Source organism: Copadichromis virginalis, linkage group LG1, assembly GCF_057382275.1.
Source record: "Copadichromis virginalis isolate Kocher_CV1m ecotype Utaka linkage group LG1, C_Virginalis_male_GT1.1, whole genome shotgun sequence".
NCBI classification, from domain to species: Eukaryota; Metazoa; Chordata; class Actinopteri; order Cichliformes; family Cichlidae; genus Copadichromis; species Copadichromis virginalis.
In genome coordinates, this window is record NC_140618.1 from 17,234,197 (window position 1) to 17,249,178 (window position 14,982).

General features: G+C 39.3%; 2 protein-coding genes across 5 annotated transcripts in view; one reads left to right on the forward strand and one right to left on the reverse strand.

The window, feature by feature from the left end:
• Window positions 1–194: 194 nt before the first annotated feature.
• Window positions 195–10,843, reverse strand: cstf3 (cleavage stimulation factor, 3' pre-RNA, subunit 3). Its single transcript, XM_085452861.1, has 20 exons — window positions 10,593–10,843; window positions 9,909–10,013; window positions 9,642–9,737; window positions 4,837–4,869; window positions 4,157–4,254; window positions 4,011–4,077; window positions 3,888–3,922; window positions 3,680–3,806; window positions 3,504–3,581; window positions 3,230–3,392; window positions 2,857–2,966; window positions 2,608–2,724; window positions 2,297–2,515; window positions 2,098–2,200; window positions 1,901–1,970; window positions 1,606–1,801; window positions 1,342–1,492; window positions 1,127–1,221; window positions 935–995; window positions 195–754 (listed from the first exon to the last, which is right to left on the reverse strand). Exons 1-20 carry the CDS (start codon window positions 10,617–10,619, stop codon window positions 555–557), a joined length of 2,151 nt encoding a protein of 716 aa, XP_085308987.1. The 5' UTR covers window positions 10,620–10,843; the 3' UTR covers window positions 195–554.
• Window positions 10,844–12,733: 1,890 nt separating this feature from the next.
• LOC146718565 (homeodomain-interacting protein kinase 3-like) overlaps window positions 12,734–14,982 on the forward strand; it is a 48,542-nt gene continuing 46,293 nt past the window's right edge. For 3 of the 4 annotated variants that reach the window (XM_085452857.1, XM_085452860.1, XM_085452858.1), the window contains exon 1: window positions 12,734–13,100. In XM_085452857.1, coding sequence (XP_085308983.1) covers window positions 13,028–13,100 — 73 coding nt within the window. In that variant the 5' untranslated portion in view covers window positions 12,734–13,027. Of the gene's footprint in view, window positions 13,101–13,442; window positions 13,524–14,982 lie in introns of those variants that run through there. The other variant, XM_085452859.1, reaches the window with a different exon arrangement.

Below are 14,982 nucleotides of genomic sequence, written 5' to 3' on the forward strand. Positions count from 1 at the left end.
CTTGATAGTGACAGCAAAATGCTGCTAACCAACTAATTGTTTAAGTCTTTAGTTATTAAATTTATAGACAAAACATAGATTCTCCCACAAAAATTGTAAAGTTTTATATTGTGCCCCCTGCTGGTAGTTGTCACAATGAAGCGTTACTTCAGTTTCAAAGTCAACCCCCCCCCCCAAAAAAGAGCACAGTCGGGTTACTTCTTTCTCACTTTTATTGAAAGAAATTGTCTTTCCTCCAGTTATCTAAAAAAAAAGGAAAAGGGAAAAAAGGAGCTTGCTTCCACTTTGCAATTCCTCATCAAACATTGCCAAAACTGGGAGGTGTGCCAAAGTCAAAGGCTGAATTAAAAATTTTGTACAGTATAATGGTCAGTCTTTAAAAATAAGAACTGCTGACAAAACAAAAGCCACGAAAACACTCAGGTGCGCAGACTTTCTGTAGGTTTGTGTGTGTACACTGCTCTTCTGTACCAAGATCAGCTGATGTATAATCTGTCAGGTGGACATGTACATTTATCCTATAGGACCAGTGGTTAAAGATTACATTCTTTAGTTTATCGAATCCTCTTCTGTTGGCGTGCGCGGTAGATGTCGTGTATGGGAGGAGCGATCGCTCCTTTATCATCCTCCTCGTCTGAGTCTGCGTTAGGCCTCTTGAGTGACTTGGCAATAGTGTGGTTCTCCATGGATCCGTTGCCCTCCCCTCCTACATCAGGCTGTCTACCAGTGATCAGCTCTACAGCAGCATCAACAGCTACAAAGAGCAGGGGTAAAAAAAGAGAAGCAGGTCAAATGAAAAGTACAACAACCTGTTAACACACAATTAGGCAGTGTAAAACAGCTGCTCTGTCACTACAGCATCCATCACCACAGCTTTTCTTCTAATGTGACTAAAAATAGAAGTTGTATGGATTCATCCTAAATAAAGACTTACTCTCAGGAAGTGTGCATCTCCTGAAAGTTTCCATGAGCTCATCCACTTGAACAAAGGGACCCTGCAGCAACAAACAATCACACACTCTTTTGAATCCAAGCAGCAAGGAGAGGGGAAAAAAACTGTTCCTAACATCTTTTATTCATTGCCAGTAAATATGAGCTTGATAAGTGTTAAGCTGCTGCTACTAACAGTGAAGCACGTAGGCGGAGGGAGCAGCTTCATTAGGATGACAGCAGCTGGGGGGACTGGGAAAACTCCACCAGGGACAGGGTGTAAACCTGGAGCTGCAGGGAGAAACACGAGAAGCTACGTCAAAGATGAATCCTTTCATGCTTTATGCAGCAGAGAGAGCAGTGGAAAGATGCATCATGCTCGTAGGTTTACTGGATTTGAGGACTACGTACGGGCAAGGTGACGTGGCTGGAAGGGGATCATCTGATTTGTGTCTGGTTTGGGATACTCAGGTTTACGGTCAACTTCGTCCTTTAAAGCAGGTACAGAGGGTGCCACCACAGTCTCTGGTAGAAGTGCTGCCAGTTTGGCACGTGACACATCCTACAAAAAAGACACGGATACAAATTAAGTATCAGTTCATGTCAGCAGAAAAGCTGGAATCTGCTTATTTTGCAGGAACAGGATACTGCGACGCCAAATGGGAAAACACACACCTTGTATCCAAGGGCCTTGAGTTCACTGGTGGAGCAGGGATAGAGGTCCATAAACTTGTATCTATCTACGAGTAAGGCCGTTTCTTTTCCCTCGTATTCATCCTTAAAGGCCATGAAACGCCTGCGCTCGACTTTCAGAATACTGGCTAGGTCTCCTATGTTGCTCTCGAAGGCAAGGAACCGGGCCCAGATCTCACTGAAAAAAACAAAACACACATCACAGTTAATAAACATTGATATCGACAGTTATGACATAAACGTACATGTATGCAATTTATTCAATATTTGACATTACCCCGATTTTTCTGGTGATAAGCTTCCTGAGGTGAGGACACGTTCAAACAAAACCCTGGTGTTGTTATCCTCTGAAAGCCAAAAAAACCCCTGATTATTTACAACAACAACAGGAGACATTTTTGCATTACAAAGGAAGAAACTAAGACATCACTATTTCTTTGATATCAAAAGTAACCCACAGAACTTGTTACGTACCATTGAGGTGTGAGAGGTAATCGATGTATGCAAGTATGTACTCTGGAATGTCGCCATACTTCTTCAAACCCAGCTCAAAAATTTTAAAGGCCACTGATTTATCCTTTTAACAAAAAAACAAAAACAACAAAAGCCCTTAGACGTGTATGCGTGAAAAACACACAGTTCATACACTACACATCTGATCACGTGTTCTTACCTTGCTGCAGTAGTATTCCATGAGCGCTGCGGTGACGTACACATGATGACGTGTGCGTGGATCTTCTCTGGCTTTTTTAAAGATGGTGCGACCTGATTTGATGCCCTCGGCTCTCCTGGCAAACTTCATGTACTGGATGTAGACCAGTGTGGGGTCGATGTCTTCAATCGCCAACAACTTGTTATAGATGCTGTGGACCTTTTCGTACTTCATGCGACTCTAAGACAGCAGAAAAGGAAATGTGCCGATAAGCCAGCGTGCCTCTTTCAGTCTGGGTTACAGCGTGTGCAGAGTTCGTAATGGACCCTCACCTCCTCATAGTCAGCAAAAGCAAAGTATAGAAGCATGTTCTTTTTCAGAAGAGTCCCGATGGCACGTTCATAGATGTTAGCTGCCTCATCGCTGAACAGCTTTGAGTTATTCATGTCCTGAGGGGTAGGGGGAGAAATACAGACTTATGGGACTGTTTGAGCTGAAGTTTGGCTTTATTTGAAAAATACTTAAGAGCCTTTAAACAAAAATACACATTAAATTTCACAATGATAAGGTTAATCTCTTACCCCTTTCTCTGCCAAAAGTTTGCTGGACTGCTCCAGGTACTGTGCTGCCTCATACCATATGTCAGGATGGTGGCCCAGGACGAGCAGGCACTGTTCATAGGCAAACATCACTGCACCACAAAAAATAAGAGTTAGTGACTAAAATATTGGCTCTTCACCACCTGAGGTTAAGCACATCTCAAGAATGCACGTGGAGAAAGGCGTCAATCCACGCCCTCTAGTGGCTTCAATCCCACATGTCATGCATTACCCACTGACTACAGTTGAAAACGTACTAAAAAATTACATATCAGCATAACAACTGGAATTACAGTCCTCCCGACACAAACACAGAATAAGATTTACCAACAACAGCTTGGCCACAAGCAGTTACCTCTCTTTGTAATGAGGGTCTGGTCTTCTGTGCGCAGTGGGTTGCTTTTTTCCCACTGAATGTACTTCTTCCACATTTCCACCTGCTGTGCTTCCTGAGGGGAGTTCTGAGGTGGTACTGATGGTGCATTCCTGTCCAGCCCTTTCATCACTGTCTCATACTCCTGAAATATGGAAACAATACAGAAATCTGTATTAGCTTTATAATGAGAGTACACAGGACAAAGGACTGCACGTAGGCCTGTACATACTTGAGACACTGTGCAATATCTCACCTTAGCTACTCTCCTGGCATTCATGTAGTCTCTACTTCGATCCTCAATCATCTTTTTGGCCAAATGTACATTGATACCCTGTTTGTGAGACAGACAAGTCAGTCTACCAGTCACTCGGTACTCATGATGAAAAACCAAAAGCTCCATTTAAGAGCAGAAAAAGGTGGACCACCCGCCTCTTCATATTTGCTATAATCTCTCCAGAGCTGTTCAATGTTGATCATCGGGTTCACGCAGCCTCTCTGGTACACCCGCCGTACTGCGGTGATTCGCTGGTTCTCTGCATATGAACCCACAGCCTCACTAATAAAACAAAAATTTCAACATTAAAGAGATGCTAAGAGAGCTGAGTAGCAATAAGGTCATGAAACAAAAATCACTTACACTCCCTTGAGGAAATTGATGTAATCCACCCAGATCTGAAAGAGTAACAGATAGCGGTTATGCAATAGCAGTTTAAAAAACACTCATACCATTAGTACAAATACATTGTTCAGATTTGCATACCTGATATGACATAATTTCCATGCCAATTTTATCCAAGGCAAAGTCATAAGCCTGGGCCATCTTCTCTCTGATGGCAAGAAGAAGAGGTGGAAAATTGTATGGCAGTAAATAAATGCTCAATAAAACAATGCAGCTTGTCATCTTACTTGTAGCTGGGAAGCTTTCCTTTGGTCTCTCGAACATATGAGAGGTAGCATTTCCACAGGTCGATGTGCAACACTTTCATTAGGCATCTCTGAAACAACTACAGGGGCCAGAAGATGTTAGACAACAAAGCAGATGGAAACACACTTTTATATGTCACATACAGTCACAACACTTTCTCCTAACTATCTGACTCTGGATGCAGATCATCTGTTTACAATGTAGCAGGACTGCTACATTTAACGGCATGAAGTTAAACCCAGAATACCAGATTTGTTCATGTTCAAATCTTTGACCTAAAATGTATTTCATGTATATCAATTTATTGTTTTTATTTAATATTTATAAGGGGGATAAATGTTGAAAAGCTTAAAGACATCTAAAGACACACTGCTAGTGTGGAAACCTAGTGAGAAAAATCCCCCAAAGTGTCATCAATTGAGTTCAAAAAAGCAACTAACCCACTTCTAACATTTCAAAGACTTATTATTGATTTATAAAATTAATATTTTCTATTTAATCACCATTTCCAGGTGCTTTTTAATGGGTACTATAATTGTCTGTATGCATATTCCCTTTGAAATCAGAAACAATACTTAACTAGTGTATTTAGGAAGTCATACCACCCTTCCCAGATTTTAAAATTTCACTTTCAGATTTCACGAGTGAGGCGGACACTTACCTTTTCTACCTTGTCATAGTTTTTAGCCTTGATCTGAAAATAAGAGTGTAAACCAATGTTAATTTTCCAGTACTTTTATGGCTTATCGGAAACATGCATTCATGCAAATGTAACAACCATTCACAAACGCACGCACATACACGACCTCAAAGATCAACAAAGTGAAATTCACACAAGAATGACAAACTACTTTTAGAAAGGGGTTTATTTTCATTGTAGTTGCGCCACATTACCCAGGAAAAATACTGAAATTGGACTTCAGGCTGAGAAATCCAGTATTCAGAGAGAAAAAAAAAAGGGCCCTTTTCCACATAGCTCAAAGCCTCAGGTGTGCTCGATCCATTAGTAAAAATTTGCAGCGATGAATTTCTTACGGCCTACTACAAATGAGCTGAAACCATCCTCCGGTACGTAGAGGTAAGGCTGTTATTTCTGTGGCATAAGCACTGTAGAAATGTGTAAGCACATCCATTTTTATCCATAGTGCAATAATAAAAATTTGAAAAATGATTAGGGGGGGTGGGGGTGGGTGCGCTGAATTAGGCTTATGGTAACAAAAACAATAACTTTGCATGGCTACACTGACAAAGCAAAGGTCACTCCTATAACACACTTAAGGAGGCTTAAATATGTAAAACGTCACAGAGATGTCATGAAATTATTAACAATGTCCTGACACTGCAGCTTAAGACAGTTTACAGATTAATGTTAATATTTACACAGAAATGTGGACCAAATTCTAAACTAGTTGTTTTTGTGCGACCTATTAAACAAAAATACTAAGACTGCAACGTTCCTATGGCTGCAAGGCCCAATGTAACTGCACTGGTATGTACAAAAGCCATTTTAGACCTACAAGAATAACATTAACATAAAAGATTTCAAGGTCAACTACAATTAATTAACGGTGGAACTCAATTTTCAATTTTTTTCAGTCATTAGGAAATGTCTTAAGGCGCTTAAGAAATAACCTACACTTCCTACTCTTTAAAAAAAGAACAACAAACCCAGACATAAAGCACCAGTAAACCTTTAATAATAAGAGGAAGAATACAGTGACATGTAAATCTTTGAACAACTCTTCAAAACCTGTTACAGTTACTCCGAAAAATAAATACTGTTAAATACTCTTTAAAAAAATAGGAAAAGTTGCAAAGGTGTGCAGCAACTTTTGCATGCGACAAAACTTTTCTTCGAATGTAAATGTTGCTCAAGAAACAATAAAAATCTAGGGGACACTTATATCACCACATCAGATTTTGATGAAATATTCAAGTTAAAAATCCTTTACCACCAAACACTGTACTTTGTTGATAAAAAAATGAGATCATAAACTCTTTAATGGCCACCTTAATATCTATCGATCGATGTATATAGTAAAGTAAAACTTTAGTTATTTAAGCAAGCTTTGACATAGGAATAGAAATGGCATAAGATTTAATACTAGAATGTCTAAGCTTTCTGAAATGTAGTGTATTTGGTTGGGTTACTTGCTGAAAGGGTTAAGTGTGAGAGAATCACAGGTAGCTTTGTCAACAAAAGCTTTTACTAGAGCTGATGCAAATCCTGTTTTTGTGTAACACTGGAACAGAGAAGTTACATAATGTGCACAAATTACACTGCAGTGATGTTTTGTTTGGATGCATCTGCCTAGGTGGTTGTAGAAAAGCTCCTCCTGATATTTAACATGCCACATCCCTTTTTGCACTAAGTTGCATAATCGCTTCAAGCACAAAATTCTACTTGAGATGACTTGCTGCAACACACCTTTTTGTTAATGATTTAAAGCTTACTATCAGCTTACTTCAACTGAAAAAAATGGAACGATCACAAGAAAAACATGAATATAATTAGACAAACAGCTTAAAGTAGAGAAAGCACTTCAAGGCAGAAGATTAGTAAAGCCACATAATTTCTATTAAAAAAAATTAAACGCAACTTCTCCACTATTTGTTGAAGATAACTACACTGAACTTTCCTTGAGGTGCCCTAGTTTCTGAGAAATGCAATCAAAATAGTCCTAATGTATAAGAGTGCGGATTTTCTAAGTTTCCAATTTTTGAGGTCCACCATCCAACAAATGAATACAGTACTGGCCGCTATCTTTCAACACTGCCGTTATGGTAGCGCAAATCTGCAGTTCATATGTGAATACACAGTAGCTCAACTGCATTTAGTTCCCATAGTCATAAAGGTTATACAGGAGGATCCACTCTGAGAGAAAACAAGACACGAACTTAACAAACGTAGGCACACTTTACCCTGTTGTTTCCTCTCAAAACATTATCCATCATAGCACAGGCTGCTCATACTGTATAACTCAAACAAGTTAATGCACCCTGAAGGAAGCCCAAAGTAAGTTAGCCCCATTAAGCTCTTCTTACAAACTGCGTGTAAAATATTTTAGTAAGGGTACAAAATATAGATAAACCTCAGTCTAACAGTTAAAAACAGCTGGTTAGTCTCACTATAAAGTGCCTATATTAATCAGACATAACTTTGTATTTTGATCAATGTGCTGTCTCAACATAAACCCAACTGAGCCGTGGTCTCTAAAACTAGGTCTTCAAAAGTGGTGAGTTATGAAGAAGACATGCTATGATCTGCACAGAGCAAATGAAGTCTTTAGAAAATGTGCCTAACACACACAAAAGAATTTTGCATCGACTTTAAGTGAAGAACACTATGACGATTTTTGACTACTTAACTCTTTAATTTTTTTTAAGTTGAGATCATCCCCCACATACTTACCACACAGACTTTCTTTCTACATTATCATAAAATAAAAAAAATAATTTAAAAATATACATATATTACTAACACATTCATCAAACTACGATAGTATAAAAAGGCCTTCTGTTGCTGGGGGAAAAAAAACACTGTTTTAGTTATTGACTGTTATTTCAGCTAACAGAAGGCTTAATGCAAGTATGCCGGAATAAAAACTGGGTTTGGGGTTTTGGAATTAACTGTTTGGTGGGGAAAGAGGACTAAACAACGTGGGTTTAAAAAACAAAACAAACTTTAAAAGTATTGTATAAGATCAGATTCAAAAATCAGCTTTATTAGTCGAGCATGCTTATCCATATAACAAATCTGACACTTGCTTAGAGCTCTTCCCTGCCATCTTCTGTTGCTACTAGCTGACCTCTAAAACTACACACACTAAAAGCTTACTTAACTTGAAATGCCATATTTTTTAATGTCAGTACTGTTTACATTTTATTTGCTTTGCATTTTATTGTAAATGTTAATATTATGTAAAATGGGGGAAAAAAAAAAAAAATCAGTCTACTGTCATGTCTTCTGCAGGTCCACAGCTTTGTTTAAAGCTGACAGTAGATGGTGTATCTACTATTCGTTTAAAATTTATAATTACTTTCCTGCTTTAAAAAAAATGGATCCTAAGCAAACATCTAAAGTTAGAAACCACATATGTTCAAGTTTGTTTTTTTTAAATAGAGCGACTTTAAATAAAAATATTGTTTACGAGTCAAGCTTCCAGACAAAAAAAAAAAAAAAAAAAAAAAAAAAAAAAGAGGCACCAGTGATGTGTAGATGCAACTGTTTTATTTTAACCCTCTAGCTTGTCTGCAGCAGATTACCAAGCAATAACCCAATAATAACAGTAATAGTAGACAACTCTTTAATAGCTTGCTGTTGATATTTTTAGAGGGCCTAAAAAGTGTGGACTTTAACAGTGATGCTTTACTGATGCAAATTAAGGAAATTGCTACTGGTCGTTTTAGAAGAGACTGTTTGGAAAAGCACATCTCTCCCTGTATTTCAGTGTGTGAAGACCAGGGGTGGACACATGGGGGTGATGTAACTTCACACAGGGAAGAAACCCCCTCAACCAGCCAACTACAGCCACTAGAACCTCAAATAAACCCACATTTGGTGCACAGCACAAAAGTAGCAAGTCTCCAGAAGGCAGGAGTGGCCTTTTAACTGGAAACTAAAGTCTGATGATTTGGTGCAAGTTCCTGTGTAACTTTTGGAAAGCACTGGTTTAAAATCAGTTGCAGTCATCTTCTGCAAAGGTGAAGGGCATCAAGGTTATTTTATTTGGTTAGCAAAAATTATTTGTTTGGGGAGGGGGGGGGGGGAGAATAAAAAGTCATTCTATCAGTAGCAGCGAAGCCTGTTGATGGCATTGAGGCAATAGGGTCACTTGTCTTCAGGAGGAGTGGGGAGAAAGAAAGGGCCACACAGTTAAAATGTTTTTATACAGTTACCCAAAAGAAATGACACAGGAGGCAATAAATTGACACAACAAGTGAATAAAAGGCTAATGCACTCCAATACTATTAAAATAGTTTTAATACTGTTGCAGACCAAACATGCAACAAATGCACTTTACCCCATTAAAAATATGGCGCAGAAAATGTGTACTTTAAAATCCTGGGAACATAAGAAGAATTTTGTGGAAAAGATACTGTTAGAACTAATTCCCCCTTTGAATTTTTAAAAAGGCACAACTCTTAAGAAGTCAAGCAAGAGCCTGGGAAATATAAAGCGTTCCACATCATTCTTCACACATGTTCAATCCATGTCCTTCAGGTTTAAATCACTTGTTAATCGTGACTGTTGATGGCAATCTTGTAATGAAAACTACAAAATTTAGGACCAATAGTTCCAGCTGAAGTAGGCAGGCTCAGCGATCCAAAATAAGAGTTGCGACTTTATTGGTCATTAAAGTAAGACAGTTTGGTCGTGTGAAAATCACATTGTTGATCATTTGAGGAAAAAACTAAAATCCCAGCCATGCACACTAAATAAAATTTAAAAACAAAAGTCTTAACCTCAGCTTCAATGTATAGCTTCCAGAATCTGCCAGAACTTGGGAACTGTGAGACAAGTCGCTCATATGTCTTCCTTGCTTTGTCTATGGGTTGGTTCTAAAGAAGGAAAATGCATTGACACCTCACACTATTTAACATATCAAAAACCAGTCATGGGAGGAAAAGATTTTATGGCTGCTTTGTATTCTAACAGTTTATAACCCAAGCCCAACCACCCTTATTCCCCAGTTTCCTTAACCCCAGGAATACAACTCTGTGTCACTAAACCTGTGCTTCTCGAATCAGAATGCTCCATGCGTCAAGGTCATATGGGTTTTCTTCCAACTTCTTCTCTGCCTTCTTCACCTTCTCAGGGATATATTCTGCTGCTGCCTGCAAGACAGCACAAAGGCACAGGGACAACATAGTTATGCCTCTGAATAGTGCTGGGAAAAACTAATCTAAGGGCCCATCTTGAGGCTTAGAACATACATAAGTAGGTTTAGTATTCTATGGTAGTCAATAATAGAATAACTGGCTACAACACTGCAGGTAGAGAAATTTACGAATATTTGGGTGGTAATTCACATTACAAATACAGAACAATGTCCAATTAGCTGGCATGTTAACTCCTTTTACGTGGCGCGACTAAGACTACATTCGATTGATGTGTACTAATAGATTATAAAAGTGTTTAAATTAACTCAATTGGTTTAACAACAAGCGTTAAGTCGCGACTTTACTACAAACGCTTATACTCAATATGGCGAACGACGGGCTAAACTTGCAGCTTTCAGTCGTAACCCAAACATACATATCTGCTACTAGTACTAGCTAAAATCGACGTAGAATAAGTCGAAACATAAGCAAATACTACCGCTTTGTCAACTTGCTAACATTATCCAAAATAACACGGTGTAAATCATGCATTCTTTTCAGCACGGGTTAGCTTGACCCGCTGCGTGTAGCTACCTGTTCGGCCGTTGCCTCCGTCGACATGGCTGGAAGAGTAACCTAGGTTAGAAATGTCTTTATCAATTGTGTGAACACTCAAAGAATAACGCGATGGCACGTTTTTTAAAAACACTTCGTAATCGGCATAGCTTCAAAAAACACGATCACATTGCCATCAAGCGACTAGCCGCTCAACGGCTCGCCGATGTCTTAAAATGGCGTGACACTGGTGTTCCGCTCCGCCAATGGCAACAACAATAACAGTTCCGGCACGAGTCCTTCAAAATAAAGCGCCGATCTCTACGAAAGCGAGTTTGACAGTGTGCCCTTTGCCCCGCTCCTCTGAGTGCAGTTTATCTAAAGTTAAATTGTATGTTCTGTACACTACATTGTGTAAGAAAAATGATTTACACGATTAAAACTATAGTCTATTTGCATTTTTTCAAGTTTATTATTTTTTAAAATAAATAAATAAAATACCATGAAATTCTAAATGTGCCTTGTAAATTATGTTTTACTGTGATGTGCATCTGCTAATGTGCACTCAGGTGATTCCTATGCGACTGCAAACCGTGTTACAATTTTGACCTATAGGCGGCCTCTAGTAGTCTAGTAGTCAGTCAGTTTACAAATACTAACTTGTACCTCGACCCCTAGGCTTATTAATCCTTTTTGTGTAGATAAAAATACATACATAAATTAAAGCAAATCCGCTGTTTACTGAAATTGCAGAAGATATGGCAATCAGTAAAACAAAGCTTGTTTTGTGCTGCAGACTGCTGGCCACCTCACTGGCCAATAGGGGGAGACAAACGATAACCATCGAGAGCGCGCACTTTCATATAACCGTCTGGCAAAATCCAAGCAGACCAAAGCAAAAGACCACAGAGCCAGATCACGAGTAGACTGCTACCTTTTTTTTCTTCTTCTTTCGTCCATACAAACTATTTCAGCAACAGCAACGCCGTGTTCGGTCTTCAGTGCTAAAGGAATTGATATACGGGGCCTTCTGCACATGTGGGTTCTTCTGATTACCCCCATTATCATCCCAGCTGTCCTCACCCAAGATAAACCAAGTTAGACAAGAGGTGTTCACACCTGTTTTCCAGCTGACCGGGCAGGCTCTGTGATTTGTTGTGTGTGACTCGGGTGAGGACAGATGAGGACTGACAAAGACAAATGCCTTTTGGTGGATTACATTATAGCTGGTCGACTCAGACACAAGGGGCTTATGGGAAGCTTTTTTGCCAGCTGGGTGCCTCCTGCCTGTCTGAGTAGTAGATTTCAGCTTGTATTTCCTTTGAAGGCTAGTCAGCATGTTTTTGGCATCACTAGTCCTACCTTTCATCATATTGATCTAGATTTCATATCTCTTCCAGGATCAGAATTAGAAAAAAAAACTGTTATTGCTGGTCTTTTCACAGCAGATCAGGCGAGCAGTACAAATTAAGATAAAAGGGAAAAAAAAGTCAGGAGTGGAATGAAGATGTGCTTGGACAATCGGTTAAGCACCTTCTATCTGGGGCATTAGGGGTTGTGTCAATGTGAAGCCTAGAGTAAGTACTAGCTAGCTTATTTTTAGAACACATGATAGAAGGGTGGCTAAAAAGAGGATGCTGCTGCCTTTGGATTGTACATTTTCATATTCTATTTTTATTATTTTCTTCTAACTTTACTAGGCTATAGTAAGTATGCTGCTGACACTTTACTAGAGGAACAAATCATGAAGCAATCACATTAACAATTCAAACTTTATTGTTATTATTCTGAATATATGTAACCAAAAGTTGGAAATTGTATTTCACATTGTCATTTATTGATGTTAGCTATATATCCATCTCATCCTGGCAAAACCCGAAGGGGGACTATAGTATTGCATTAACACTTTGCCTGTGCTTTATTATACTTCAAATGTAAGCTACATCTCTGTGTTCATTCTTTTGTTCCTCTCATCCTTCTCACCCCCTTTGTCTTTATCATGTATGTTGTCAGTAATTTTCAGTATACCTTATTTCTTTTTATGAAAAAAAAAAGCTCCCCATTGTAGTGTACTGCTTTCTGTCTAACCGACTTCCCAGAAACGAACCAGTGAATCCCCCATCTTTGCACCTGCTCTGTAATCGTTTAATCTGGACTGGCCAATGCCGTCAGTTCGCAAACATTCGCATCCAGTTCCTAGAGAAAAGAGACATGTTAGAGGCTGGCAGGCCCGCGGAGCGGTGCGTCTAGACAGGGTAACGGACACCCTTTACAGAGATGGGCAACGCTGCCCAAAGAAGACGGAGACGCGCTTGAATTGTGTAGCTACGACGTGGGTTCGGTGTGGTGTTTCTGGAAGCTCATATGCAAGAGTTATTTAGTGTTTAAAATGTGGGAGATGGTGGCGTTACCGAGAGCGAGCTCTCCCTTCCTGTCGTCTAGGACAAGATGGCAGCAATGCAGGCGAACTGTACATGGTATGGATTTATAAGTCCATAACATGTTCAGAGAAGCCCTGGATTATACTTATAGTGACTCTATGTGAAGGTAAGCAGCGGGGTGGTGGGAAGGCTATTTTTCTGTGGTGTTTATTTAGCCTAACCTTTGAAATGGTAGTCTAAATGTGACGCAATACTAAGTGACAACTTAGCTACAAACTTAGCTAGCGAGCTTTTGCCTTTATAACCCAATATGTAAGCGTACCTTTCGTGCGCAGGTAGTTCCCCCAGCACTTTGGATATTTGATTGGTTAAACCTGAATTAATTTTCTCTTTTAGTCAAACTGCAGTGTTATTATGTGCAAATTATTGGCGTGAGTGCCAACACTGACGCGTTTGCTGTTTTCAGTGTTGTCACGGCGACCAGTTGATTTCTTTTAACTCAAGGTCGACTCGTTTAGCTTTGGAAACTGCAATCGTTTGTTCTGTTAACTAACTCTAACTGGACGATAAGGATCGTGTGACTTAAGTAGTGAGTGCTGTGTTAGTTAAGGTTACATTGGGTTTCGCCTGTGAGTCAGCTAACATATGCTAGTCAAAGATTGTCCAATAATGTTAATACTTTATCATAATCAGGCATGGCAAAAATAAGCAGACTTTATGTACAACCCAGTCATACTTTTTGGTTTAAATTTGTACCAGATGTATGGCAGTGCCACGTGTTGTTAAATTGTAGTTAACTGGAAGTCTAATTGTGATGAAGCATTTGAAGTGTCTCTGTCATTTTCAGACGTTTATGTTTTTCGGTAATGATGATCTAGAAAAAAACCCTTTCAAGATAGAATACTAACAACAGCTCATTGAAGTGCACCCAGACTTGCGTTTTCCTGGACCAAAAATATGAAGCTGTTTTTGTCAGCAGGCATAAACACGTTGGAAGAAAAAAGGTTTAAGAACCCAAAGTATCAAGTTAATCATACAGTATATCTGTAATGATCTGCTTGGTGTTTTGCCGCATTGACTGTGGTGGTTTTGTGTTAAATATAAAGATTAGGACGTATAAGTGAGTTCCTTTGTGTGATCCAGCAAAATTAAAGTGTGCTGTGTAATTGTAGGCAAGATTATTTGAACAGCCAGCTATTTATGTGGCGGCAGCCATAGTGAGGTTCCTTCTCCTTTTAAAACTCAGAGAAATTCAATACCCAGACTGTGGCTTGTAAAGCTAATGTACTTTCCCTGCCTTACAGTTTCTTTTTCTTTTTACATTGCCAGTAACACTTGTCTGATGTAAATAGCATCAAGTGACTATCCAGTAATGTGTTGCTCATTTGGTTATGAGTAACTTAGATAAACTAGTCTTTAAGTTTCACAGCCTATTATAATACCTTGGTGACGTTACCACCAGTGAGCACTTGTGAGACTCAGAGTAAACTTCAGCACTGCACTGCTATTTTTTTGTGAATTTTTTTCTCCCCTCGATACTCTTGTCTGCTGATTATGTCTGTGTTCTTCACTTTATCAGTAGCATAGAAAGGCCACTAATGCATGGCTGTGGGTGGCAATGATGGCAGTAATGACAGATGAAAGTCAGGCCAGTAAATAACATAACTAGTGGTTTACCTTACAGTAATTGGTATTAGTGAGCAATTTTGGTTGGTGAGTGAGGGAATAATGACTGCACATATCTACTAAACCTGGGGCAACTGGTTATCTGTTTTGCACTGTGGCAAGCTTAAAGACCGGTTCTTGGGTGATGTTATCTTGAGGTGTGGGTACAGACATGAGGTAGTAAACGGTTACGCAGAGAGATGTGGTGAGGGAAACATCAGTCTTCACTCTATCTTAACTGAAGTAATTGCTTTATTGTCTCTTGCCAATATCATGCACATACAGACAGCATCTTCTCAAAATGGCCCCCAATCCATTTCCTGCCCACTTTAAATACTCTAAAGACCACGCCTTCTCAATTCAGACTGGCCTATAAAAGAGCT